A 24026-nucleotide genomic window follows, 5' to 3' on the forward strand; every position below is an offset into this window, starting at 1 on the left:
AGCGGGAAAGTTGATGGAGACATGTAACTTATGCAACTAACACACGTAATGAAGTAGAATACCAAGATGTGTGTCCAAAACTGCAAAATGCGGCTGGGAGAGGTCGTAGGTGCTCTCCTCCACCTTGACTCCTCCACTGTTTGAGATAATACCGTAATACTACATACTTCATTAGTGGGTTGTATTTATAAGCAAGACCAACCACCATCGCTCGACCAACCACCAGAGCCTTCGTAATCCCCCATCGGACTAAAGCCCTCGACTTTTCTGGTGTTTCCATGCTGTGCGATAGCCGCTACGATGAAACCAAAGAAGAGGACACAGTTTTCGAGCTGCGATGCTTGTCGTCAGTCACGCGTTGCTTGCGATGCTTCGCGTCGTGGTCATAGGCCTCGCAGCACCACTTGGCTAGGATCGTGCTCACGGTGCGTCTCAAGAGGTCAGGATTGCTCTTTCAAGGTAAGACTCGTCATAAAACCAGGGAGACTTGCACTAAGAAGCTTTCCAGTGGATTGGACAAGCCAGCACACAGGCCGTGGGGTCAAACCTCGGAACGCAATTACCACAGTCAGCAACGAGTGGCGCCTGTCAGGATTCGAATAAAACGGCAGACACTACCATACCAGCAGGGCCTTATTTATCCTCTATCAGCCTTCGTCTGTTTCATGAAGTGTTCGAACCTTCTTTCGAGCTTCTATCTAGTGAACATGGCTGCCCCCCTCATGTGTGTCCGCCATCTTTGCCTCCGCCCAGCACCTGAAAGCAATGATCTGAATCCAAGTACTAATAGCCGCTTTTAGTAGCGAACCTAGCAATGGCGTCAGGGTCTACGGCTCCCAAATCTTCACCGACCTCGACTCGTACTTGGGCAAGGCCGCAGGCCATCAGGGAACGACGTTCGTCCTCGAAACTCCGGCGCGAACGTCAACATCCGATGACCTAGTCGTCTCTATTCTCAACACGGCCAAAATAGCATACGCAGCACGGTGGATTTCATTCGCGATAAGCCTCAGCCACATGAATCAAACGCAGAGCGAGGAATTTGTTCGCGAGAGTTGGCGCACTGCGAGGAGAAACATGCTTAAGCTTCTCACTAGAGCGACTTGCCGATCAGTGCTGGCTTTATATTTGTTTTCTCAAACTCCTATTCCGACAGGGATATCTGAGGAAGAGATCTCGGATGGCATTAGTGGTGTAGTGTGCATCCATGCTGCTCTCTCCCAAGTTCAGAACCTTCGTGACAGGCGGGTAGGAACCCACGTATCCACCGAGTTCCTCAATCTTGAGAGCAGAATATACTGGGCAGCCATAGCATGGGACACCGCGAACTCTTTAGTGTCCAACTTGAGGTCATCTTTGACCTCCGGGCTGAAAGGAGCTTGCCTAGAGCCGGTATGGATTGTAGTCAGAGCCTTCCTCAAAAGCTCGTTCCAGCCCAAGATCCAGAGGTGGCGGGCAGGGACGTTAGAAGACACTGATGAAGTTGCTTGCTCAATATTTTCGGGTGCGGCAGTCGGAAATTTGTACTTCTGGAAAACCATCACATCTCTCAAGGAAGCTGTGAGGGAGGGAGTGGATGAGACGACCCTTCAACTCACTTGGAAATCGCTACTTGATGCCCTCAACATATGGGAGAACTCGATTCGTCCGCTTCTCGAAACATGTCAAAGACGCCTCAACTTCTTAGACCCAAAGCACCGACTGAATTGGTTCCAATTGAGTCTTGAGTATTGGCTAGGAGTTTTGATTGTAGTCGATACACTCGAAAACGCGTATCGGTCGGACCTCATACGCCAACTTACGAAATTGAGGCAAGACGCGCAATGTGAAATTTTCAACGCCATTCAGTATGGATTGAAGACAGATTACATCTTGCCTCAATTTTCAGAGAAATGCGATCTGCAGTCAAACGGAGACGTTCCTGCTTGCTCAACATCACTCATAGGGGTTTACTCGTTCTTCCCGCACTTACTTACTGCTGTTAGGCTCGCACAAAAGGCTGTCGAAAGGGACTACGACGGTCATAGAATCAGCCGTGCGGTATACTGCTCCTTGATCTCTATCCTCGTCGAGGCGTTAGGGCATCTCCCGCCGTTTTCTCGTGGAGTTCAGCAGGCAAAAATCGTCATATCCAAGAATGGGAAAGAATTTGGAAGTGGCCTTGAATCTTCGCTAAATGGCTCAGCTTCTTGAAGTTGGAGATTTCGGTGTTACTTTAGCTGGACACACAATCTTACTCAGTCACAGTCATTGTGGAGAGGGGGATGGCCTCATCATGACTGTATTGGCACGTAACCCCAGCTTCCTAGAAGCGCGAAGAGTTTACCACGTACTTAGTCATTGGCTGGAAGCAAACGTCCAAGCAACTTTTGAAAACTTTGTTTCGGGGGCAATGCTATGCAGAGAGTCCCGAGAAAGGAATAAAAGTAATGGGGCAATCAGAATGATCAACCCCGAGGTGCACTGAATGACTCGTTGATGGTGTCACGGACCATGATTGTAAGAGTGACCCCGGCTGACAGTTGAGCTTATTTCCCAAATCTCCTGATTTTCGAAGCATACTCTTTCCAGAGAGAGCCCTTTGAGTGGCGGATGTAACACGTCTTGAACAAACTCGAAATTGTCTGCTTGAGTCTTCTTCTAAGGTAAATGAATAAAGGGCCACCCCTCTACAAACGGCCCCTTCCGCACAGCGTCCTTCTGCACGGATACTCAAGGCGATGCCGAATCAGTGAAAAGATGCCAGATCCATCCAGTATGAGACTTATTCGCTGGATGGGCTTACTCGCAAACGAATAATCGGGGATTGCCCATCCCATGAGTCAATCTGGTCGAATCCCGCGAGATGCAGAGAATTTGGAAGCGCTCCATGGTCGTCTGAACCTGTCGAAACTCATTTATGAACCTTAAATCCCGAACCCGTCGGTTCCCAAGTGCCTTTGTAAGGAAGAGAGACTTCCTCCACTCGAAACGAACCACGAGCGAAGAAAATTCCCTTAGTCCAGAGCCACGGGCACCGGCACCCCACGCGGTCTGGGACCAGTGATGTTGATCCGATGGTCGACGTAAACCTTAGTAGAGGTTGCACGGGCGTTAAATATCAACTCTCTGATAGGTACTCTGTACTCCTCGGAAAGTTTAGCTTGTATTTGGGCGACCACCACCCGAGGGTTTCATATTGTTCTCCCAAAGCTTCCATGTTTAACTGATTGTAGATGAACCCTGCATATAAACCCTTCTGTACCCGCTATCACCATGTGAAGACAAAAGGTTTTGAGGGCTCAACCTCATCAACCTAGCATTTGACTGGGTGCGACTACGATGCTACAAAGGATTACAGGATTATGGGTTCTGGCCATAATAACTGGTACGTCCACTGCCCAACAGCAAATACCATTCAATAACTCAAGTCCCGGTTTCCCCGGATGCGCGGTATGATCCTTAGAAACCAAACTTGAGGGTTTGAGCCTACTCCTCTGATATTGTTAGCTTGAATGTATTGCCAAGGAGATTGAAAAAACTCCATGTCGGCTTGTCACGAATCAGACTTGTGTTTGCAACGAACGTGACTTCTACAAGCGCGTTGAAACTTGCGCAGTGGCAGACTGTACCCCTATTGATGGGATAGGTATGCTGCATGCACGCCACTTAAGAGTTGTCCACTCTGCATTAGTCAATCCTTTACTGACTTCCATCGTCAACAGCGGCACAAAAAGCCAAGGCCGACTTTTGTAACGATCCCATCCGGTCACAGGTTTCCTTTCTTTATGCACTACGCTCGTTTGAAGTCGCCGCTTGGCTTCTCGTAATTTTCCGCTTCTACGCTCGCTGGATCACACAGCATTCTTTCGGATGGGATGATTATATCATGATGATAGTTGCGGTACGCGCCATCAGTATACTTACCATGCTGGTCAGACCTGAATCAGATGCTCATCACTTTTAGACAATTTATATACCCCAACTGGCTGTGAGCCAACTTAGTGAGTATTTAACGTCAAGCCAACATGAGCAATAGCCTGACATCTCTCTCTAAGTGGACGAAAATGCGTTCGGACGCGATATTTGGAATTTGCCATGGAATAAAGTATGTTTGGGTCTCAAGGTAAAAGCCCAACTCCTTAAAAGTCATCAGCACTAAGCCGTCGCAGCTCTTTTATGTCCAGGAGCCACTCTACTTTACCCAATTAGCCCTCACAAAGATGTCTATCTTGTTCCTATATCTTCGTATCTTCCCCGGCCGACGATTCAGAATTTTGACGTACACCTTCATGTCTTTCGTTGCTGGTTCCACGGCTGTCCTCGTCTCCCTGTCAATATTTGAGTGCTGGCCTGTTGGATACTTTTGGGAAGCCTGGAACACAGAATATCTCATTCATTCCAACAAGTGTTTGAATCTTACTTTAGGAGCATTTGGCTCCGCAAGTCTCTCAATCTTTCAAGACATCGTCATGATTGCCCTGCCTATACCTCCTCTCCTGAAAACTCATTTACCGAAGAAGGACAAGGTAGCAATATCGTCACTTTTCTTTTTGGGCCTCCTTATAACAGCTGCCAGCTGCGTCAGGCTCCAGTTCATCAACGTGGCTTACTCACCAAACCCTTTCTGGGATTACGAACCCGCATTGTTATGGTCCCTCGTTGAGCTAGCCATTTCATTCCTTGTAACAAGCCTGCCAGCGTTGTACACCTATTACAACAGCATAGCCAGGCCTCGAGTAGTGGCTTACTTCAAGACGCGGCGCGATCGAAAGACCTCTCAACAAAGCGATAGCGGAGAGCAAAGCTACCTGCCGTCACGGTTGCCATCCGGCCCAGAGTCCTTAGGACAGAACCATCGCCGTAGTGGCATGATCTCCAGGTTGGCTTTTAGTCCTGTGTCATGGGATCAAGTCGGCGATTGCGCCTCCTCACATCGACTAGGGGACCTTCAGTCAAATACAGAGGAGATATTCGCAGTCTCCCAATTCGATAGCGAGGTGGTCTCCACCGAATCGTCGAAGATAGAACCTACTAAGTTCGGAGATGACATCCCTCAACCGAATATTCATTACAGTTGTGAAGAAGACAAGCTCGATGATATAGAGGCTCTGGCTTGGCTAGGTCGGCGCGAAAGACTCGCATCAGAAGCAGCAGCCGTACGCTTAGATGCCGAAGCTCGTCGTATCAGCTGAGTGTCATTGTGGAAGAGATCCGATGGCTTTATAGAACTGAAAGGTCACATGATAAGGAAGAGAGCGTTTAGTTTGTTCCCGCACTACGATCCGACCATGATACTAGACTTCTCCCTACTTATTCAAACTTGTGATGGGAAATTTCTCGACCCAGCCTTAGCCATTGGACTCTTCGGCACGAAACACAAGTACGCATAAACCGCCTATCCATGGCTAAATTACCATAATATGTTCAATATCGTCTTGGAAGATCATGTAAATCTTTTGCACACAGGCATCGGAGGCCGGAGCGAATGCACAAGTAACGCAAACACCCAACGACATAACGGACCAGGCACCCCCCGCCCCCCCCGAACCAGCTGAACCATGATCATTGGTATAGCCAGAGTGATAGGGAAGTCGGAAGTCACAAAGTCCAGGCGATGAAGATCTGTTATTGTCCTTAAGGAAGAACAAGCAGGCGGAATTCTTAGGCTGGTAGTCAGCCCAAGTGACACTCTCAAACCAAAGACTTTGAACGCGACACGACCCCAAGACTCAAGGACGCGGTTCCCAAGACAAAAAACAAAAGCAGGGAGAAAAGTAGTATAAACGTGTTCTTCCTTTGTACGGATTCGCTGAGCAGAATCCCCCTAGTTGCGATGACGGCGCTGGGCATAGAAAAGAAGTTGACAGCAACCGATCACATGACCCATCAGACCAAAGGCCTGCTCGACTGGCGCAAGCCTGTCACAGAACCCGGTAAATCTACACTGGTGCTGGCACCTATTTCTTCATTCCCAATGGGAAGCCTTGCCAACCGCAGAAAAGCCTCCTGTTCTTTGGCTTTGGCTGTTTTGGTTTTCTCCCCACTCCCCAAGTCCCGAGTATCGTTGGAATGCTCTCCGGCTTTGACTTGACTCGCATCCTGGTCAACGTAATCCCATCGTAGACCATGTCGACGAGCCTGTTCTTTCTTGATATTCTCTTGGAGCTCATTAGAAGTATCCAACTGGACGGTGTACATAGGGTTCCCGTTCTCGCCAGCAGATGGAGACATGCCACCTGGTTTGTAAAGAGGTATAGAGCGGCAGGCCGATACCAAGGCGCAGTGAAATCTGTTACTCCGCTGAGAGCGGAGTTTATCGTCTGACCAATTATTCCGATGGGTGAAGGCAATTCTGAGCTCCATTTTGTTGAGCTCATGGAGACTTGCAACGTTCAAACCTAGTGTCTCTGGGACATAGTCTCTAGAGTTTTGGGCAAGAAACTCTTCCAGCCTGCCTCGAAGCCGCATGATATCCGCAAAACTGGTCCTGAAATCTACGAATAAGGAGAGGCCTTGACGATTTATGCCGGACCTGGTGTAGTTCTCTACTCGCTTTTGAGTGAGCTGTTCATTAGAAATTTGCAAATCGCAGTTGTTGTCAAGTCGTCTGAAAACTGTGTAAAGAAGAGACTGGCGTTTGACTACACAAGCAACGCCTGTAGTTGCACCAGCGTTACTGACATTGATGACGTCGCCGATGTCGTACGGGTGGTCGAAGAAAACAAAGACAATGCCCACGAGAAGGTGGTGGAATGTCCGACCAACAGCGAACGAGAGACCGATAGCCAAGGAAGATAGGACACTCTGAATTTCCTTCATCGCCGGTACGTACGCGATCACTGTTCAGTTTGTTAGAAATAAACCCTCTGGAAAGTGGACTTGGGGGACTCACTAATGAAAAAGATCATGACCGCGGCGATTATGAAGAGACAGAACCAATCGAACGTGTTAATGCAGTGGTCCATGTTATTGATATTTCGGTAGATGTCCTGTCGCGTTTTTCCAGCTTCTAGGGTGATCGCGGTAAACTCTTCGAGGCGGATATCATGACTTTGACCTTCGGTTAGGGTGGTGAAGATTTTGGTGGCTTCCGGTGCACGATGAGGGCCAAGGATTTCCTTGATGTCGTTCAGAGTGAGGCTCGACTTATCTTGAGCGACACAGGAAAACCAGATGCGCCTTGCAAGTGCAGACGCCGAGTCTTGGTTTCCCCAAGCACGCTCTATAATAGCGTAAGTACTCGCTGGACGCATCCAATGGGCATTGGGATCGTCGGAAATGAAGTTTCCAAATAGTCCAACAAGCTTGTAACCGTCAAGACCTAGTCGGGCAAGGTAGCTTGAAACCCTCGTTCGCTGTTGCTTATGGCTCCCGCCGTTGGCATTGCGGATGACCATGTCCTCCTCATCAAAAGTGCCGCAGTGGACGGGGTGAAGATATGTTGATGCGTCGAAAAGTGTAATAAGGGCATTCTGGATGTCTTTCGTGCGAGTAAGCTTGGAGTGATTTGCTCGATAATGGTAGTGCACGGAGATGTAGGATATCAATAGTTTCTCGACAAAATAGAAGGCCACCCAAAGGGTAGCTTGCTCTAAGATGTCAGCCACGACATCATCCCAAGCAAATGTGTTCGGATCCTTGTTGACGTTTACAGCAAGGAGTTCGTTTGTATTGATGCACTGGAGGCACAGAAATGGTTAACCCCACCACGGAGATACGGCCGACTATAACTTAGGTACTGACTTACAGCGGCAAAGAAGATAAAGGTCACAATTGTGGTACCTAGAAAGCAAATCGGGCGACGCATGAACTTCAAGATTCTCCAGTACCTCTGATGAGAAGAATTGATGTATCTATATAAAGCGGGGTTAAACAACGGGTCAGGCTTTTGGTTGCAATTCGTGTACTGACCTTGCAATAAACCTAAAAATGTATGGCAAGCCGAGTCCCAGGCAGTCGAAGATAACGGCTGCCACCCATGTGACCTCTAACCATAAGCTAATGTAGTAGACTAGGTTGCGATACTGTTTGTCCTGAATTGCCTGTGACGTGGAGTCTTCGGCGAAGTCTGCGTCGTTGCTCAATGTAACGAGGGGAATGAGAAGTGCGATAAAAACGATGATGACGATTATACAGTATCGAACTGCCCAGCAGAAAAGACGTTTTCTGTAATGAGCTACAACGGCGGGCGGCAGAGGTAGCGGTGACGCGTTGATGTTCCCAGGGGTTTGAAGTCCCTCTGTCGCTGGCGAGGCCTTTGTTTCTACCCAATTCTTCATAGCGTGGTGCCCTGGGGAGATTTGATCAGGCTGGGAGGACAGAAACGACGTTGAGGGAGGTATAGCAGCCGTAAAGCTGGGGCAAGATGAGGGAGAAACAGGATGAAGCTGGGTATCTGGGAGCACACTTTCGACTTGCTCACTTGGAAGAGGTTTTCGATAGCTGGGAAGCAAGCTGCCATTAGAACCAAACCCCATTTTGCGTTTCTCTGATCACATGCAGTGCATCTGGCAGAAAAGAAACCGGAGGCTCTCAATATTTTATATAGTGCAGGGTTAGAAAATGTCTGCCTGATGTTGGCCATTCGGTATTCATAGGGCTTGAGCTAGAAATCAAGACTACTCTTGTGTTGAATTTAATCGACGGTCTTGGCATGCTTCATATACAGCCACTGGCAAAAGACAGGCGAAGGATGAATATGAAAGGAGCACCGAGATCAGCCCCCTTGAAATACGTGCATGCTCCCCACGCTCGCATATCGTTGCGTGGTTGGGCGCTTAGCACGCTGTGTTGTGAAATAGTAGTGCTGACAAGCGCTACTTAGTGGTGGCACCAAGGTCCTACATCTCCACAATCTCGAGGATAATGTAGTGCCTCAGAATTAGATGAAGCGTTAGTCACACGCGGCTGGGAGCTAAGGATCAGCAAGCGCTTTGTGCTAACCGAACCGTGCTGAATTAGCAGCGGGCGTTGATTGAAGCTCAAATTCTCTCGAAGCTAGACCTCGCTCAAGGTCAAGATCATGGCCATCAGCCTGGACCACAAACTATCCCATCCGTTGCTGGAAATGGCCCCCCCCCCCCCCCCCCCCCCACACCCATCCCTCCTGTTTTTTTTTTCTTTCCTTTTCTTCCCAGAATGTTCATATGCCTTAACTTGAAGTAGCTACAAATTGAGAGGCAGGAGGTCGCGGTATGCACAGGTATTGAGCCTCGATGACGAGACTCTCAAGTCTTGCTCTAGTGCTGGTAGACAAAACGTGGAAGCGTTTCAACACCTGGGAGCTAGCCACTAATACATCACATATTACAGAGTACTGGATGTTGACTAAAACCTGTATTGGCTTTCATATTGCTTGACGTCTTTGCTACAATGCACTTAAAGTAATTCTTCTACGAAGGAAAAACCTATTCAAGGAGATGGCGGATCTTGGCCCTCCGGGTCTGTAAGGACTGCAGGCTCAAAAGACCGCAAACATCCAGGATCCAGACTTCGCTTGCCATTGATTTGAGCCGCTCCTTGTAAGTCCAATCTATCGGGCGCGGTAATACCAAAGCTCTACTAATGCTCATCCCACGTCTAAAGAGCTCAAGAGGAGCTGCGACAGCAGATGGCTTATGGGATTTGTCCTTTTGAGTTACTCACCTACTGGAAAGGATCAAGTGTCTTTCGGGAAGTTCGCAACGATTGAAAAGACGCGTTGAGTTTTAAATATCTGCCAGAGCACAAGCAAGTCAAACTGGCAGCAAATATGTCGAATCAGTAGGCACATGGCTTGGGAATCGGTTCTCTTTAGGCATGCCGAAGAGGCACTATCTCCTCGCACTAACCTATGATCTTCGCGAGGGCAGTAGTCTTCTTCTACGACCCATAAGCCTTGATGATTATAACATCTGATAATAAGACCCTGTACTGCGATGACTGGCCTATGCTTGCACGCGCAATCGGTAATTCGCCACAAAGCGAGCATGTCACCCTACGACGGGTGTGGCGCGTGCGGCGAAGCAACGGGACAATACCTCTGGAGCATTACAAAGCGAGATAGCTGGTGGAAGGCATATACAGTAGAAAGTGGCTTATTTCCTCTAAATAGGAGACCCATATAGGGGTAGTATCTATGTACCGTACGAGACGGGCAATCGGCTTGTGGAAAGAGGTATCGCACGGTAGTATTCGGCAGCGCCACACGTGGCGCTGCGACAATAGGTCTATTTGAGTTCAATGTAACCGTCTCTGGCACGAGATGGAGGTTTTTGCTTGGTGTTTTTCCAATCTGTTAACTTGCGGAGAGAAACATGTGGAAACTTTGATAAGTGCTCTAAAAGCAAGACGAAAGAGCTCTGTCCTCTGGAGTCCGAGCCTGCCTCGCCTTGCGTATAGAGGTCGCTGCCGCGGAGTCACAGCCGGGATCCGGAGCCCCAGATTGGGGTTCGAATTTCAGTTCGGGTATCCGTAAATTGTAATGGTGGTTGGGATCTTTCACGTGCCATGTTGAAGAATCACCCCGATTTTCGTCATGTTGCGCAATGATGGCGTGCGAATCCGTATTAAGGAAAGGACGGGCATTTGTGTAGCCTATTACCGAAACTTACATTTTGAAACACGCTTCACAAGACAGAATGAGCCATTGGAGTACCCGCATTCTTATCAAGCATCAATGTCCGTGGACACGCGCCCTCGGCCGATGGCACCTCATAGTCTCCCTGTCAAGTCAACGCGTATCTGTTCCGCCTGGCCGGACAGCCGAACTATGGCAGGACTACCTTCCGCTATCACTTGACGTTCTTGTTAAACAACGTGATCTCGATACTCATTCTGTTTCTACCTTAAGTAGCGCGAAGGCTGTCATCTAGGATAAATGTCAATCTTATTCATCGTTCACCGCCTTGTTCAGTGCTTTCACCTACGCTCTCACATTGACACCAGTCAGCAACAGCTTTAATCAAAATGAGCAGCCTCGAAGACCCAGAGCTGCAGCCGCTGATTACACCTACGTCACAACAATTGTCATCCACGAAAAGTTCAAATACCAAGCAGCTCATACCCGGGACACAAGAGCCGGATGAAGAAAGTTTTGGGACTAGGGATGTGCTTCCATCACGCTCAGTTGAGGACGATGTTCTCCCAGAGACATCAACACTCGGTCGCACGTTGACATGGCAAAGCGCCTACATTCTCGTTATCTCAAGAGTGATTGGTAGCGGGATCTTTGCTACTCCAGGCGCAATCCTTCGCTCAGTTGGTAGCCCCGGCCTGTCACTCTCACTTTGGATTGTCGGCGCAATAATTGCTGCATGTGGATTGATGATTTCCCTTGAGTTTGGTTCGATGCTACCACGGTCCGGGGGAGACAAAGTGTACCTGGAATTCACATATCGTCGACCCCGTTTTCTAGCATCGACCCTCATCGCCGTTCAGGCCGTTCTTCTGGGATTTACAGCGAGTAATTGCATCGTTTTCAGCGAATATCTTTTGTTTGCACTGGGCGGCGAGAACCCCAGCGATTTCCTTCGAAAAGGGATTGCGGTTGCACTGCTCACACTCGTCACCCTGATTCACGGTTGTTTCCCACGTTTCGGCATCAAGCTGCAAAACTTTTTAGGTTGGATCAAAGTCGCCCTCATTATCTTCATGATAATGTCAGGTCTCTATGTTGTTTTGTTCAGACCAACACCAGAATCCGCTCAGAAAACAACTGGAGTACTCGGCTGGGGAGACTTGTGGGAAGACACCAATTGGAATTGGGGTGTAATTGCTACATCCTTATTCAAGGTTTTCTATTCATACGCAGGGCTCGACAACGCCAATTACGTGCTGAATGAGGTCAAAGACCCAGTTCGAACATTGCGATCTGTGACAATGGCGGCGTTGACTACGGCATGTGGACTTTACGCCCTTATCAACGTGGCATACTTTCTCGTCGTTCCCATTGACGAGATAAAGCAGAGTGGCGAGCTGATAGCGGCTCTCTTCTTTGAACGAATATTTGGTGCGGGCGTTGGGAAAACAATCCTTCCACTGGCAGTTGCTCTGAGTGCAGGGGCAAACGTTCTCGTCGTCGCCTTCTCAGCGGTAGGAACTCTTCGCGTTAATTGTTTGCTGTGGATACTTACTTCTACGATGACTTCAGGCGCGAACAAAACAAGAAATTGCCAGACAAGGTTTTCTCCCGTTTTCCGACATTTTATCATCGACAAAGCCATTCAACTCACCTCTAGGCGGATTATTTGTCCACTACATTCCATCATTTCTGGTTATCACGTTGCCACCTTCTAGGGACGTCTACTCGTTCATCCTGGAGGTTGAAGGCTACCCCGGGCAAATCTTAGCATTGGCCATTGGTGCAGGACTTCTATGGCTACGCTTCAAACGACCCGATATCAAGCGTCCATTTAAAGCATGGGTCCCAGCAGTAGTCTTACGAATCGGCCTAAGCATGGCTCTGCTTGCTGCACCTTTTTTCCCGCCGGATACAAAGCCGCCAAACGGGCTATTTTACGCCACGTATGCAATAATCGGCGTGAGCATGTGAGTTGAAACATTCGAACCGACAGTAGAGCCTTTGAAACTGACACTGCTATCTCATAGCATTATAGCTGGAGTGATATATTGGTACATTTGGACTGTCCTCTTACCCCGGTGTGGGGGTTATCAGATTGAGGAAAAAGAAGAGATTCTCAGTGATGGGACAACTATTACAAAACTTGTTCATACAGAAATTTAGAAACAGGACAGAGGCTACGTCTCCCACTTGGTCCCTTCTGTTTCAATCTTGCCGTACTGTGCTAAAGGCCCAGGCGTCTACTTAGAATCGACTCTTCCTCTCGCACTGATAATAAGCGTATATTTTATTGTTGAATGATCTTGCACTGCGATTATGTGAACGTATCAAAAAGCCACTCACACTGGAGACTCCGCGGCCATGGCAAAAGCCACGTCTGTGGCGGATAATGAAGGTGTGCTGGCAAGGATCTGTGATTATCAATTCAGATGCTCGTGTCGATTACACCATTTTGCTCCGCAACCATAAGTCGAGCCGAGGCATGTTAAGCACATAAGGTCGATCGAGCTTACATGTATGCGATGAAGATGCGGATTTGAAATCACAACCGCATGGGTGTTGTCTCACCCCTTAAGGCAAACCTTGGTCCAATTGGCATTGCAATGTGGTCACACGAGATGATTCAGCTGGGGTTATGATTATCAATCCACTATCGCCCACGGCCGGACGAAGATTGCGTGCTTGGGGTGAGTGTGCGGATTTGGGGTGGAATGAAACTTAAGCGTGGCTCATTGGAAAAGATTTATAGCTGGAGATCTGCAGGGAATTTTAGACCACAAGCAGCTAACTTGCTGGTATTGACACATTCCCCCCACACCCTCATCACCACATATTTGACCTAGGAGTGAGCATGACAGCAGCAGAGGTTCAAAACGTCCTCACGTCCCCAACACTGGATTTTCCTCAGCATTCCCAACGCCACAGCGCAAAGGGTCTGCATGAGTCGGATAAGAGACACAAAGGAGTAAAAGCAACCCTAAATTACCACAGAGACAATGAGGATGGATCACCTCCCCATCCTACATACGTCGACAGGCCGGAGACGTACGATCGACCTTTCCAAGCTCATTCTGTTATCATAAGCGATCTCACAGGTGACGAAGAGCGGTTTTCGCTGGACAGAAATGGGTTTCAAATTTATCGCAGCCAGTCGACTGAGAAGCAATTTCAAGACGACGATCAGATTAAGTCGTCTTACTATGCAGAAGTTGAGGAGCTTTTAAAGGATGTGTAAGTGGAATTCGTGGAATGACTTCGTCCGACGGTCGACCAAACCTCCCTTGCCGTGATGGTAACTAATAAATGTGTTCAGGACGGGTGCCAGCCGTGTGTTTATCTTCGACCATACTATTCGCCGCCAGCCGCCCGGATCAGCAACGCAAGAACGAGCGGGTCGCGGACCAGTGCAACGAGTTCATATTGATCAATCGTATAAGGCTGCTCTTTCCCGAGTTCCACACCACCTTCCAGAAGATGCCAACCACTTGCTCAAGGGTCGAGTACAGATCATCAACGTCTGGAGGCCCATAAAAACTGTACAAAGAGACCCACTCGCCTTCGCGGAAGCTGGGTCTGTTTCTGAGTCTGACCTGGTCGTGACCGAATTGATTTATCCTAATCGGCGAGGAGAGACATATGCAGTCAGGCACAACACCAACCACATGTGGTACTACAAGCATGGTCTGACACCGGACGAAGTGATTCTCATCAAGTGCTTCGACAGCAAGACGGATGGGAGAGCTAGAAGAGTGCCCCACACAGCTTTCGTCGATCCCACGGCTAGCCCAGATGCACCACCAAGAGAAAGCATAGAGGTTCGAGCTCTTGTTTTCCACCCTGAAGACCAAGAGTAGGTCATGGATCCATTTGTATTTCCTTTCTTCGGCTTCAGTGTACACGCAAGGTGCCACCGGACCCTTGAACTTGAGCAAGCTTCAGCCTTCACGTCAGTAGCGGTATTATGACGCGTAGCAAAGCCATCATTCTTTTAGCAAAATAGGATTCAAACTACTTAGTCCAGCTGTAAATAAGATTGGCACTAGATTGAATACTGTAGGTACTTTGCTTTACTTTACTTAGCAGGGTGGCAAAAAATTCAAAGCACCTAGCATACTTGATAGCCTTGCGCCTTTTTGATAACTCGAACTGCCACGGACTGGCTGTCTTGGGTGTGGAAGTGAAGGTTGCTTAAGGTATTTTTGATATAATATGTCTATTCTCATCGTCAACAAACGTCTCTTTCCAGATCAGGTGGATAATTGCTAAGCATATCAATGGGGTTTGTAAATTCGCGTTTGAGCTTTGCATGCAGCACGAAGGACTAAATTCTGAAAACAGCATAGCTCAATTTGATCGTTACATCCTGAGTAATTGAAGAGTAATCAATGTCGGCCATTTGTTACGGGCTCTGCAATATCTCTGAGATTCACACCGTCTGAATCAGCCTGGATCTCATCCAACTTCTTAGCCTTCTTCTTCTTCTTCTTGTCTTTCTTGGAAGTCGGTGTCAGGCTATTTCCTAGCGCCGATTCCAGTGTGAGTTCTCCACCCAGGTCCACCTCCGGCTCAATTGCGTCTGACCACGTAATAGGAATTGGCTTTGACGCAACTGATGGCACAAGCCGAGGCGAAGGTTGAGATTCGCTCGGATTGACAGAAATTGAATAGTCGCAACAAATTTCGATCAAGCTCTTGACCAACAGCCTCGAGTATGCTGTCGTATTGTTGAAACATCCCAACAGGCCAGATTTGTTCAAAGAAGATGAGTCTTCGAACAGGTGGCGGATGCGTCGCTTGATGAACGCCGAGAACCATGGGTCATCCTCTCCCAAAGAGTGACAGGCATCTGACGCTAGTGCAATAACCTCAAGGGCAGGCAGTGCTTCTGCGGAAAGAGAAATATTCCCTTTGGCAAGCTCGGCCAGAAGAGGAATTTTATATGCCTGCGAAGCGGCATAAACATGGAGACTAGTTCCAAGGTAGGTGGCATTTTTCGGTGCGTCGAGAGAATCCTTTGCCCGCAAGGTTTGCCATGACCCCGTATGGAGGAAGTGAATGAGCACATGGCCTGCTTCGTCTGGTATATGCTTCAGTCGTATTTCACCATGGCTTCGGTGGCGAATGTTCTCTAGTTCTTGACAAAGAAGGTTGCTAGGCACCCTAAAAGGCTGACCACTCTCGAAGTAGACGTTGCATGCCGGACTTGCGTACGGCCTTTGAAGTATTGTTAGCCAAAGACGCCAGATCTTAAGGTAGGAGGGTATCCAGAGTAAACATACGACACCTCGGGGCCTACATCCTGCGCATTTCCCACAGAAGCCTCAAGAATGTGATTGCCAGTATTATCGAGCGGCGAGGCTGTTGACCATCCGTTCGCGTCCATGGTTTTTAAATGTATATCTCACAGGAAAATGGAGTCAAACAGAATGATGATATGACCGGCTTTTATGACCTCGCTCTTCAGCCATGGTTGAACAACGAAGACAAGCGACTAAACTTGTCCCGTACCCTCCTCCGGCCTTTGGCACAACCCTAGATAGTCGTTGGGCTTGGACTTTGTTGGCTAAAACTGAGCGAGAGCACACCCACTAGTTCTGCTATTGTGGATGCCACGTTGAAGCGCAGCAGGCTGTCACGACATTTTCACACCGAGTTCTACGACGATTGGTTGCCCTGCAAAGCCATTCGTCAATCAGCTACCTTGGAACACCTTGGACTTAAAAATCTTACGTGATCTGAATGTAGTGTACTTATTGCTGGCGAATACAACCCGCATGCAGCGGGCATGCATTCGTTCCCAATGGCGCATTAAGGGGGATACCCCGCGTTATTCTCACCACACCTGCGTGTCCTGTTGGCAAGAAACGCACGCTCTACACCCTCTCACTGTGCTGTCACCAATCATACGCTGTGCTTTCGTCAGGCCGGCTTCAGGTGCTGCAGGCAATGTCCCGCTTAGATGCTGTCATACACAAATTTCGGACTGATCATGAACTTTCGAGGTCTGGGCCTTCTCAACCAAGGGGAGATATGGAATAATGCGGGGTTCAATTGCAAAATTTGCTGCATCCCCATGATTTGCATCGATGTTTCTGCAAGTGATGGGAGCCCAACCTAGAGTGACTTCCTGTTAAATAGGGCTTGGCTCAGTATGTTCTTACGATGTCAGACCTAACATGATGGCAGGGCTTTGGAATGTTCATTGCTAAGAGACGCTGGGAGGACATTTGTTATTGGATCAAGAATCGTACCTAGGTATTATGTGGGAGGTCGTATTGGCCCATTTAGAAGAAACAGTTACATACTTTAGTGAAACCCTGGCCCAATGACGTAGGTGTTTAAAGGAAAAAATGCATCTACCGATACGTCGACACTTGAAATGTTCATAAGTCATCTGCTATTCAACACACCCTCGTTTTCTTCTTGGCTAGAGAGGTTCAGCTAAGTGAGGCTTTGTGTTCCCCTCACTTTGCTTCACTTATGCTCGCCTTGTCTCAGCTCGCTTCACTTCCAGGGGCATTATGCAAGTCATTAAGATCGTATACATAGCCTGCATTGGGTGTGCGTCAATTACTGAGCTGGTTTCTCTCCTATTGAATTCCAGTTCGGGCTGAAGCATATTGTTCGGTGCGTAACATTCACACCACCAGCCCTTTCAGGCTGGACAGCGCCTAACCCTTCAGGTAAATGTAATACCAGGCAACGACAAAAACACAGATGTAGAAGGAACTTCGCTCTAGGCTCTTCTCTTCCTGTTCCCTATCTTCTTCACCACCTGAGACTGACCCAGACTCAAAGTACTTTAAGTAGTATTGAGTCGATGGAGGCACCGACGCGAGCGAGAACTAATGGAAGGTCCCCGGAAGAAGACTAGAGGTAGGATAGAAAGTCAAGAGGATGTCTATTATCCATGAAGGTCAATACTACCAATGGCCATAAGTCTATTGGCATAAGGTGGTTTAACATTGGCCGTGCGGGAAAGATTAAAGCTTTAGACTTATCAGCAAAGTCAATGGGAATTTATATGTAGAAAGTTACTACCAAATCCATTGACTACATGCTACCTGAAGTTCGTGATATGCAAGGCAGAAAAGGATCAACAATATAACCCGCATTGCGTTGTGTTGTGGCAGTCCCCCTGTCGATATGTAGGTCCTCGTGACGGCTGAGTGCTCTACTATGTCTAGCACAAAATATCAGTTGATCCAGAGGTGGGAGTGCCCCGAGTAAGCTCCGCGAGCTTATGCCGGTCATCGTCTAAGTAGTTGAAGTTCCCCTCACATGGCCAAGAATATTCATTGGTGGCTGTTTGATCACTATTAGCATCCAAGATATTTGACGGGGACTTCCAATTATCTACTAAGCTATCGCTCAATCTACTATCCCACTCAATCACAACGTGAGTAAGAATCGAAGAGGGAGATTCCGACTGCTCGCGCCTACGAATACTGTATAATTGCCCTCTTGAAGCGTCCAAGTCTGAGCCACAACATCCCAAACGCTAAGTTCCCTTCTTGTCAGTTTGAATTGGACAGTGCCACTCTCTCCGATATTGAGTGGCACCTTCTCAAAACCTCGAAGCTGTTTCGGGGGGCTGTTTGGAATCGATACGTATAGCTGCACAACTTCCTCACCAGCGCGATGTCCAGTATTGTTCAATGTTGCCTCGACATCCAGTATCACCTCCCATAAGGCCTCAGTGCTTGGCGCATCACCTATCAATATATCTGTCGCCTTGACCCGTAGGGAAGAGTAGGTAAATTGGGTATACGTCAACCCAAACCCAAACTCAAATCTCGGCTCGATGCCACTTTCGTCGAAGGCACGATAGTCGACATATACCCCTTCCTCGAAATCGCATTGGGGACTGGTGGTATTTGATTGCCTCCCACAAGGTGCATACACGGAATAATCGCTTTCATTCCGAGCCAAAGTATACGGAAGCTTACCAGAGAATGAAGCCTCACCGTACAGAAGCTCAACAAGGGCCGGTCCACTGTCTTGACCGGGCAGATGGGCGATGACTGTAGCCGTGATATTTGGGTGATCAATCCACTGATCAACTAGGCGAATGCCAGCTGCATGAACGACCACAATTGTGTTGGCGCACTTATCGGCCACACTCAAGACGAGGCCATCACTGAAGTCATCGTGTAAGCCATCTCGATCCCATCCTTCGGTGGCCATGGCGTTGATGAAAACCAGGCAAACATCGCTAGCAGCATTGACATCGGGATCCCCAGAAGTCAGATCCCAATTGACCCAGGTGCCATCTTTTGCGGCTCTGTGTTGCAGTGCACTCAACGGCTAGAGCACAGTCAGCCCAGAATCATTCAGCTGTGGGGTATGGCGCTCACATCGAGTATATAAGACGGTGCATTGGCTGCAGCACGTCCCCCACTTATAATGGTCCCTCCCTTAGCTGCTTGGTCAAAATGCCTCTCTGTTCCCAGTACGGCCTGAGCCATCTCAGGGGAGGAGTAGTAACCAAGCTCAAAGAGTTTATCGGTGTTCTTCGTCGAAGGCACTGTAGCATCATATCCAAATATGGACATCATTTTCGGGGCTCCGCGGAAAGGCAGTGAACCATTATTGTTCTTCACCAACACATGGCCGGCAACGGCTCCGCTGAGTATTGTTGTTCTTGCTTTAGGATCACGAGCGTCGATCTGATCGTGCGGCTCAGTCAGATTCTTCATGCCAATGCCAGGGATTGGGAAGTTGGTATCTTGCCCAACAAGATACCAAGCTGCTAAGATCCTTTTTGAACGTCAGATACAAACAATTGCCAGGAATTGAGGAGGGGCTAATACCTTGTGGCCATGTCATCTATCCTTGAAGTATCCACTGTTCCATTGTTGACTGCAGTTGTGAGATTCAAGCCCCAATTCCCCCCAAGGGGCATGACCATGTCTAAACCGGCATTGGCGCTCTCCAATTTGTGCTGTGCGTTCCAGTCGAGAAGAACAAACCCCTCAAATTGCAATTCTGTCTTGAGAATCCCGTTCAATAGCTTACTATTCTCGCATCCATATGTGTTGTTGATTCTGTTGTATGAGCACATGATCGACGCCGCTCCCGCTTTAATCCCATCGACAAATGGCCAAAGATAGAATTCGTGTAGAGTTCTATCGTCAATGTTGGATGAAGCTGCTTCTACACCGAAGTATGGCCTTCTGAAAGTCTCTTGCTCATTTCCGATAAAATGCTGGTAATACACATCAGCCCATCACGGATCGTAGGCAAAGTCCAGGGAGCATGCCTTCTCAAGGACCTACCTTGAGGTTGGCGATCACACCGGCTTCCTGATGCCCGATAATGGTTTCGGCATTCAGCTGTCCGGACAAGTATGGGTCAACGGAGAAGCCCTCCCAGTTCCGTCCGCCCAGTGGAGTTCGGCCTAGGGGACCAGCGTTGGGTCCTAGCAAGACGTTGACTTGAACACGGGTTAGTGATGAAACAAGTGCACTTGAATTTTAGTGACATACTCCCTTTGGTCTTGAATTCTTTTCCCATGTAATAGCCACGTTGGTAAGTCAAGTTTCTGTCCCAGCTAGCACCTACATGTATGGCCGACGGATATGAGTTGACTAGGTCTGTCGCTCGAACGCCATTCCCGGCGTCATGTAAACACATGCCTGGCCAACCAAGACGAGGGATGGATCCAGTGTTACCCGCGCAGACGTTGTCACCAGCATAGCCACGTGTGATGTTTACCTTCTCTTCAAGGGTTAACTGGCTGACCAAGTTGGTTGCACGCTCATACGCATTCTTCCAGATCCCCTTTCCTTGACCTGACGCTATGCCAGAGCTATGTTAGCAAGAGAATGTTACCAATCTGGGCTTTAGGTGCAGTGGTACACTCACGCGATGGGAAAACGGGTGGCGACTGTGCAAATGCTGTCACTCCTAGTGTAGGCGCGAATGCGCAAAGCAAAGTCAACAATCCTGAAGAGAACCACATGTTCGCTGCGAGACATGTGTGATGGTAAAGTTTGGAGCGTTTCTTTGTGGAATTCCGCGATACTTCTACCTAACGCCTACATACTGCGGCAATCACCCGACGTGCTGCCGCTACACCGCTATGAGACAAGTCTGCTGGACGTGTCGATCAGCCGAGATCTCACGTACTACCAAGAAAATGCCCTTGATAGAAGCCAGGGGTTCTGTTTATTGATCCACTTGGTGGGGCCCAAGGCGCGCAAAGCCGGATGTGACCCCTGGGAATGCGGAGTTACTCCCCCTTACCCCGCATAATAAGGCGAATACCCAAGTTGCAGTACGGACAATTCGGAAGTCATCGCCTCGTAGAGGAACATCTGATTGTGCCCGGATGATGGCTCGGCCTGGATGCCCCAACTACAGAAACAAGTACTTACATGTAGGCAACTGTTCAATCGCAAGTGATGTATTTCAAACGCAAGAAAAATGTCGCATCGCCTTCCAGCGTGAAGATCCTCCAATCAGGTCTTCATTGTCTCAGTACGCATCAGCCGTATCCCAACTCCTTGCGCCAATTCCCTATGCCCAGTCCGGAATATTCAGGCGCTCCTCTACGGATCTACGACTAGTTATACCACGTTTTACACCCGGTGGAAGAGAGAATTGACATACCTAACATGACCGTAAGCCATGCTGAGGCCCATCACGCCGAACTTCAAAGCCGTTGTGGGTGAAACGGACGCCCTCAAGTTGAGTTTGGGTTTACCCTACTGAGTACTGGAAATAATTTTCCAAGCCCGGGAACGACATTAGCTCGGCAAATGTAGAGGGAACGAACTCCGGGATGAAGTTCGTTCCTTCTATATGGGAATATTCCGGAGCTGATTTACATCTCTCCGCCAATCCTGCCGCGTGCGTTGCCTCGTCGTCTCTGAGCGAGTGATCCGGGTCAATCTGCAGTGCGACCCAGGTGCAAAATTGGTCATAACCCGCACCACCCAATGCGGGGCTTTCACCATGACTTGTGCCCAGTTTGGCCAACGCCATTTCTAAAATCTCCAGGCCCTGTTTCTCTGAGCTTTTGGTATTCGCAAAGACGCCACCAGACATAATTTTTAATAGTATAATCCCTTGGTCGCATATGTCCTCCAGGTCTGCCGTCTTGTTGAGGACACGGTGAGCTATCAAAGTTACTACTGCAGCGCAGCAAGAAGTGAACTCAGTATACGAGGATTTGGAAAGCCCGAATTCATCGTTGAGCTTTTGACAGAGCCGTATGGATGATATGGCGCTTTTAATACAGTGTTCTATGAGGACTTTGCGGGTCGTGACCCATTCGTGGATAGACAGCTCGTCGGCACTAAAGTCGTCAAAAATAAAGGAGCGGCCCATGAAAATATGCACCAGGTGATATGTCAGTGCAAGGTGTATGTTTGATCGAAAGAGTGGTCGGGCTGGCGTAAAATCCCTGCAGAAGGTCTCGGATGGGAGATTGTCCCACCATTTCTCTAACATCTGGTGTACTTTGAGGGCATCATTAGCTACTTGCTTGAGCTTTGGCCTATCGGCTCTTTTCAAAACCAAGCTGGGAAGATTAGCTATGCACTATTGTATGAAGAGCATGAACTTGAGAACGAACATGGTGTCACGAGCCATCTCCATGATCTCGGTAAGATCCTTTTGCGCCATGGCGTTGTGAAATGTATTGGGCCTTCCGGATGATTGTAGCTCAAGGAAGTCGACTGGGAGCTCAGTGCCTATCTGCGACCGCTGAATTGATGCTGGCCGTCCATGCAGTATGGATACACGCCTATGATCAGTCAGATGCATTGTTCAAATGAAGAGAGATGTGGTCTCCGTCATTCTTCTAAGTCACAGTGTAAATTTATGAGATATCTTGAAAACCTTCACTCACCTTTCTAGAGTGTACACTGTCCACCAAATGCGGTTGCTCATCTCTGTGTCTCGTGTTTTGTATGGACTCTTCAAGTGCATGTTGTTGTGTATCGCTATTTTCATAGCCATCCCATAATAACTGCTAGCCAAGCCTGCAGGATCTACTGGGAGTGTGTACACGCCCATCAAAATGAATGCCTGCACGCATTGTGAACTCCCAATTGTCAACAAGTCGGGGATCATGGACGTTGATTTTCGATAGAAAGACAGCGCCAAAGCATCATCGACCGCTGAAGCAACATCGAGTTGCCCGTTCCTCGAATGCCTACTTTTCACCTGAGGCGCTAAATGTGCGAACTGGGTGCTGACGCAGAATACCATGAGTACGGTACACACCCATGGAGCATCGGCAGTCGAGAGCGGTGCAGCGATACCTGTATACATCTCAGATATTCGTCTCCGTATCTGTTCCTCATCTACATAGAAGTAGTTTGTTTGAGAAACGCTGAAAAAGACATCGAGTAATATGGTGGCGATATCGACAGGTGGAAATAGAGAAACTGCGTCCTGAATGGCGAATGGCCATGATAGCAGCTGCTCGGCAGTAGCGACATTAGCTGATTGGTCCTGAAGCTGTAAGTATTAGTCACGAACTTGAAAGATGGCGAACAAGAACGCATCGGCAAGAGCGTACTTTCTTAAGCGTTCCAAGGTCGGACCCTAACTTTTGCTGGATCTGGCGGGTGAAGTCCGAATGAGAAAAGTCGTGGTATGCTGTGAAGCAGTTAGTGACAGATAACCTAGTCTTGTCCCAGTGACGCGACTTACCCGGTATCGAGGCGGAATTGGTCGCCTCTTCGGCTATAAAAATCTTGTCTGGGACCTCTTGATCGTTCCAGTTATCTTGATCTTGTGATTGAGTAGAGCCCTCCTCGGCCGCTTTGAGAGCCACCAGAGACTCTACGAGCCTCTTGGGGCTGAAGTCCTGTATGTTCATAAAGTGTTGGACAATGGCTTCCAAGTTCCGAATTCTTTCGATATCAAAGAACTCTTTTGGATCTATGACGGCCGCTGGCTGCTGAGGTGCGGGTCGGCGTCTTGATCGCCTGTACGCATTGGTGAATAGGCAGTTACGGCCGGATTTTACACACCGGTCACATGGAGTTCCACCATTGCACTTTTCTTTCAGGCGCCGGCAGTTGTCGCATCTGCAAATTGTATAAGCTTGGCTTGATCTGAGCGTGAAACGCAGTAATTCGATACAGACGCTGGTGTAGACCTTCTCTTAGTTCTGGACGCCACGGGTATTTTGCTGCTCGTGGACAGGGGTGATGTTGGAGATTGGCGGCCTTGAACAGTTTGATCCGACTCGGCGGGTCCTGACATGGCGAACCGGAAAGTGAGTCAACCGCCTCGACCAACCCGTGAACGATTTGGTAGATTGAATCCACGGCGTCTACATCCAAATGGTCGTGAAATAGGAAGTCAAACAGGGGGTTGAAGAGTGACCGCTGTTCTATCGAGTGTTGCCGGTCTCGTGCCGGTAGTTAAAGCGGAAAATGTCAGCCACGGGGCGGGGAAGTGCTGGCGTTACCGGCGCGTGCCGGTGTGCCGGTAGGCCGATCGCTTGATAACGATGAGGAGA

General features: G+C 48.6%; 7 protein-coding genes across 7 annotated transcripts; 3 read left to right on the forward strand and 4 right to left on the reverse strand.

Moving 5' to 3' along the window:
* Positions 1-707: 707 nt before the first annotated feature.
* BDP55DRAFT_639395 (uncharacterized protein) lies at positions 708-2193 on the forward strand (the record flags this gene model as incomplete). The annotated part of the gene is made up of 2 exons (XM_060573250.1): positions 708-724; positions 801-2193. The coding sequence occupies 2 exons, from the start codon at positions 708-710 to the stop codon at positions 2191-2193; spliced, it is 1410 nt and encodes a 469-aa protein (XP_060421466.1).
* A 1296-nt stretch (positions 2194-3489) lies between these two features.
* Positions 3490-5174, forward strand: BDP55DRAFT_568778 (uncharacterized protein; the record flags this gene model as incomplete). The annotated part of the gene is made up of 3 exons (XM_060570709.1): positions 3490-3628; positions 3705-3883; positions 4152-5174. Coding segments are annotated over 3 exons (1341 nt in total), but the record flags the coding sequence as incomplete, so codon positions are not given.
* A 694-nt stretch (positions 5175-5868) lies between these two features.
* BDP55DRAFT_568787 (putative serine/threonine-protein kinase) lies at positions 5869-8261 on the reverse strand (the record flags this gene model as incomplete). The annotated part of the gene is made up of 4 exons (XM_060570711.1): positions 5869-6821; positions 6875-7661; positions 7730-7835; positions 7894-8261. 4 exons carry the CDS (start codon positions 8259-8261, stop codon positions 5869-5871), a joined length of 2214 nt encoding a protein of 737 aa, XP_060421468.1.
* Positions 8262-10929: 2668 nt separating this feature from the next.
* On the forward strand, positions 10930-14649 carry BDP55DRAFT_709144 (amino acid permease-domain-containing protein; the record flags this gene model as incomplete). Its single annotated transcript, XM_060578121.1, has 6 exons — positions 10930-10988; positions 11067-12054; positions 12113-12510; positions 12571-12688; positions 13587-13774; positions 13857-14649. 6 exons carry the CDS (start codon positions 10930-10932, stop codon positions 14395-14397), a joined length of 2292 nt encoding a protein of 763 aa, XP_060421469.1. The 3' UTR covers positions 14398-14649.
* A 215-nt stretch (positions 14650-14864) lies between these two features.
* BDP55DRAFT_688188 (uncharacterized protein) lies at positions 14865-16143 on the reverse strand. Its single transcript, XM_060576617.1, has 2 exons — positions 15823-16143; positions 14865-15757 (listed from the first exon to the last, which is right to left on the reverse strand). The coding sequence occupies exons 1-2, from the start codon at positions 15924-15926 to the stop codon at positions 14926-14928; spliced, it is 936 nt and encodes a 311-aa protein (XP_060421470.1). The 5' UTR covers positions 15927-16143; the 3' UTR covers positions 14865-14925.
* A 1792-nt stretch (positions 16144-17935) lies between these two features.
* On the reverse strand, positions 17936-20507 carry BDP55DRAFT_568781 (glycoside hydrolase superfamily; the record flags this gene model as incomplete). Its single annotated transcript, XM_060570710.1, has 6 exons — positions 17936-18850; positions 18901-19303; positions 19357-19751; positions 19822-19979; positions 20032-20343; positions 20411-20507. The coding sequence occupies 6 exons, from the start codon at positions 20505-20507 to the stop codon at positions 17936-17938; spliced, it is 2280 nt and encodes a 759-aa protein (XP_060421471.1).
* Positions 20508-21247: 740 nt separating this feature from the next.
* BDP55DRAFT_699402 (fungal-specific transcription factor domain-containing protein) lies at positions 21248-23767 on the reverse strand (the record flags this gene model as incomplete). Its single annotated transcript, XM_060577883.1, has 5 exons — positions 21248-22070; positions 22125-22295; positions 22401-23008; positions 23334-23616; positions 23649-23767. The coding sequence occupies 5 exons, from the start codon at positions 23765-23767 to the stop codon at positions 21248-21250; spliced, it is 2004 nt and encodes a 667-aa protein (XP_060421472.1).
* Between the last annotated feature and the right edge of the window lie 259 nt (positions 23768-24026).

The sequence above is a fragment of the Colletotrichum godetiae genome (assembly GCF_030913485.1).
Source record: "Colletotrichum godetiae strain CBS 193.32 chromosome Unknown BDP55scaffold_129, whole genome shotgun sequence".
In the NCBI taxonomy this organism is placed as follows: domain Eukaryota; kingdom Fungi; phylum Ascomycota; class Sordariomycetes; order Glomerellales; family Glomerellaceae; genus Colletotrichum; species Colletotrichum godetiae.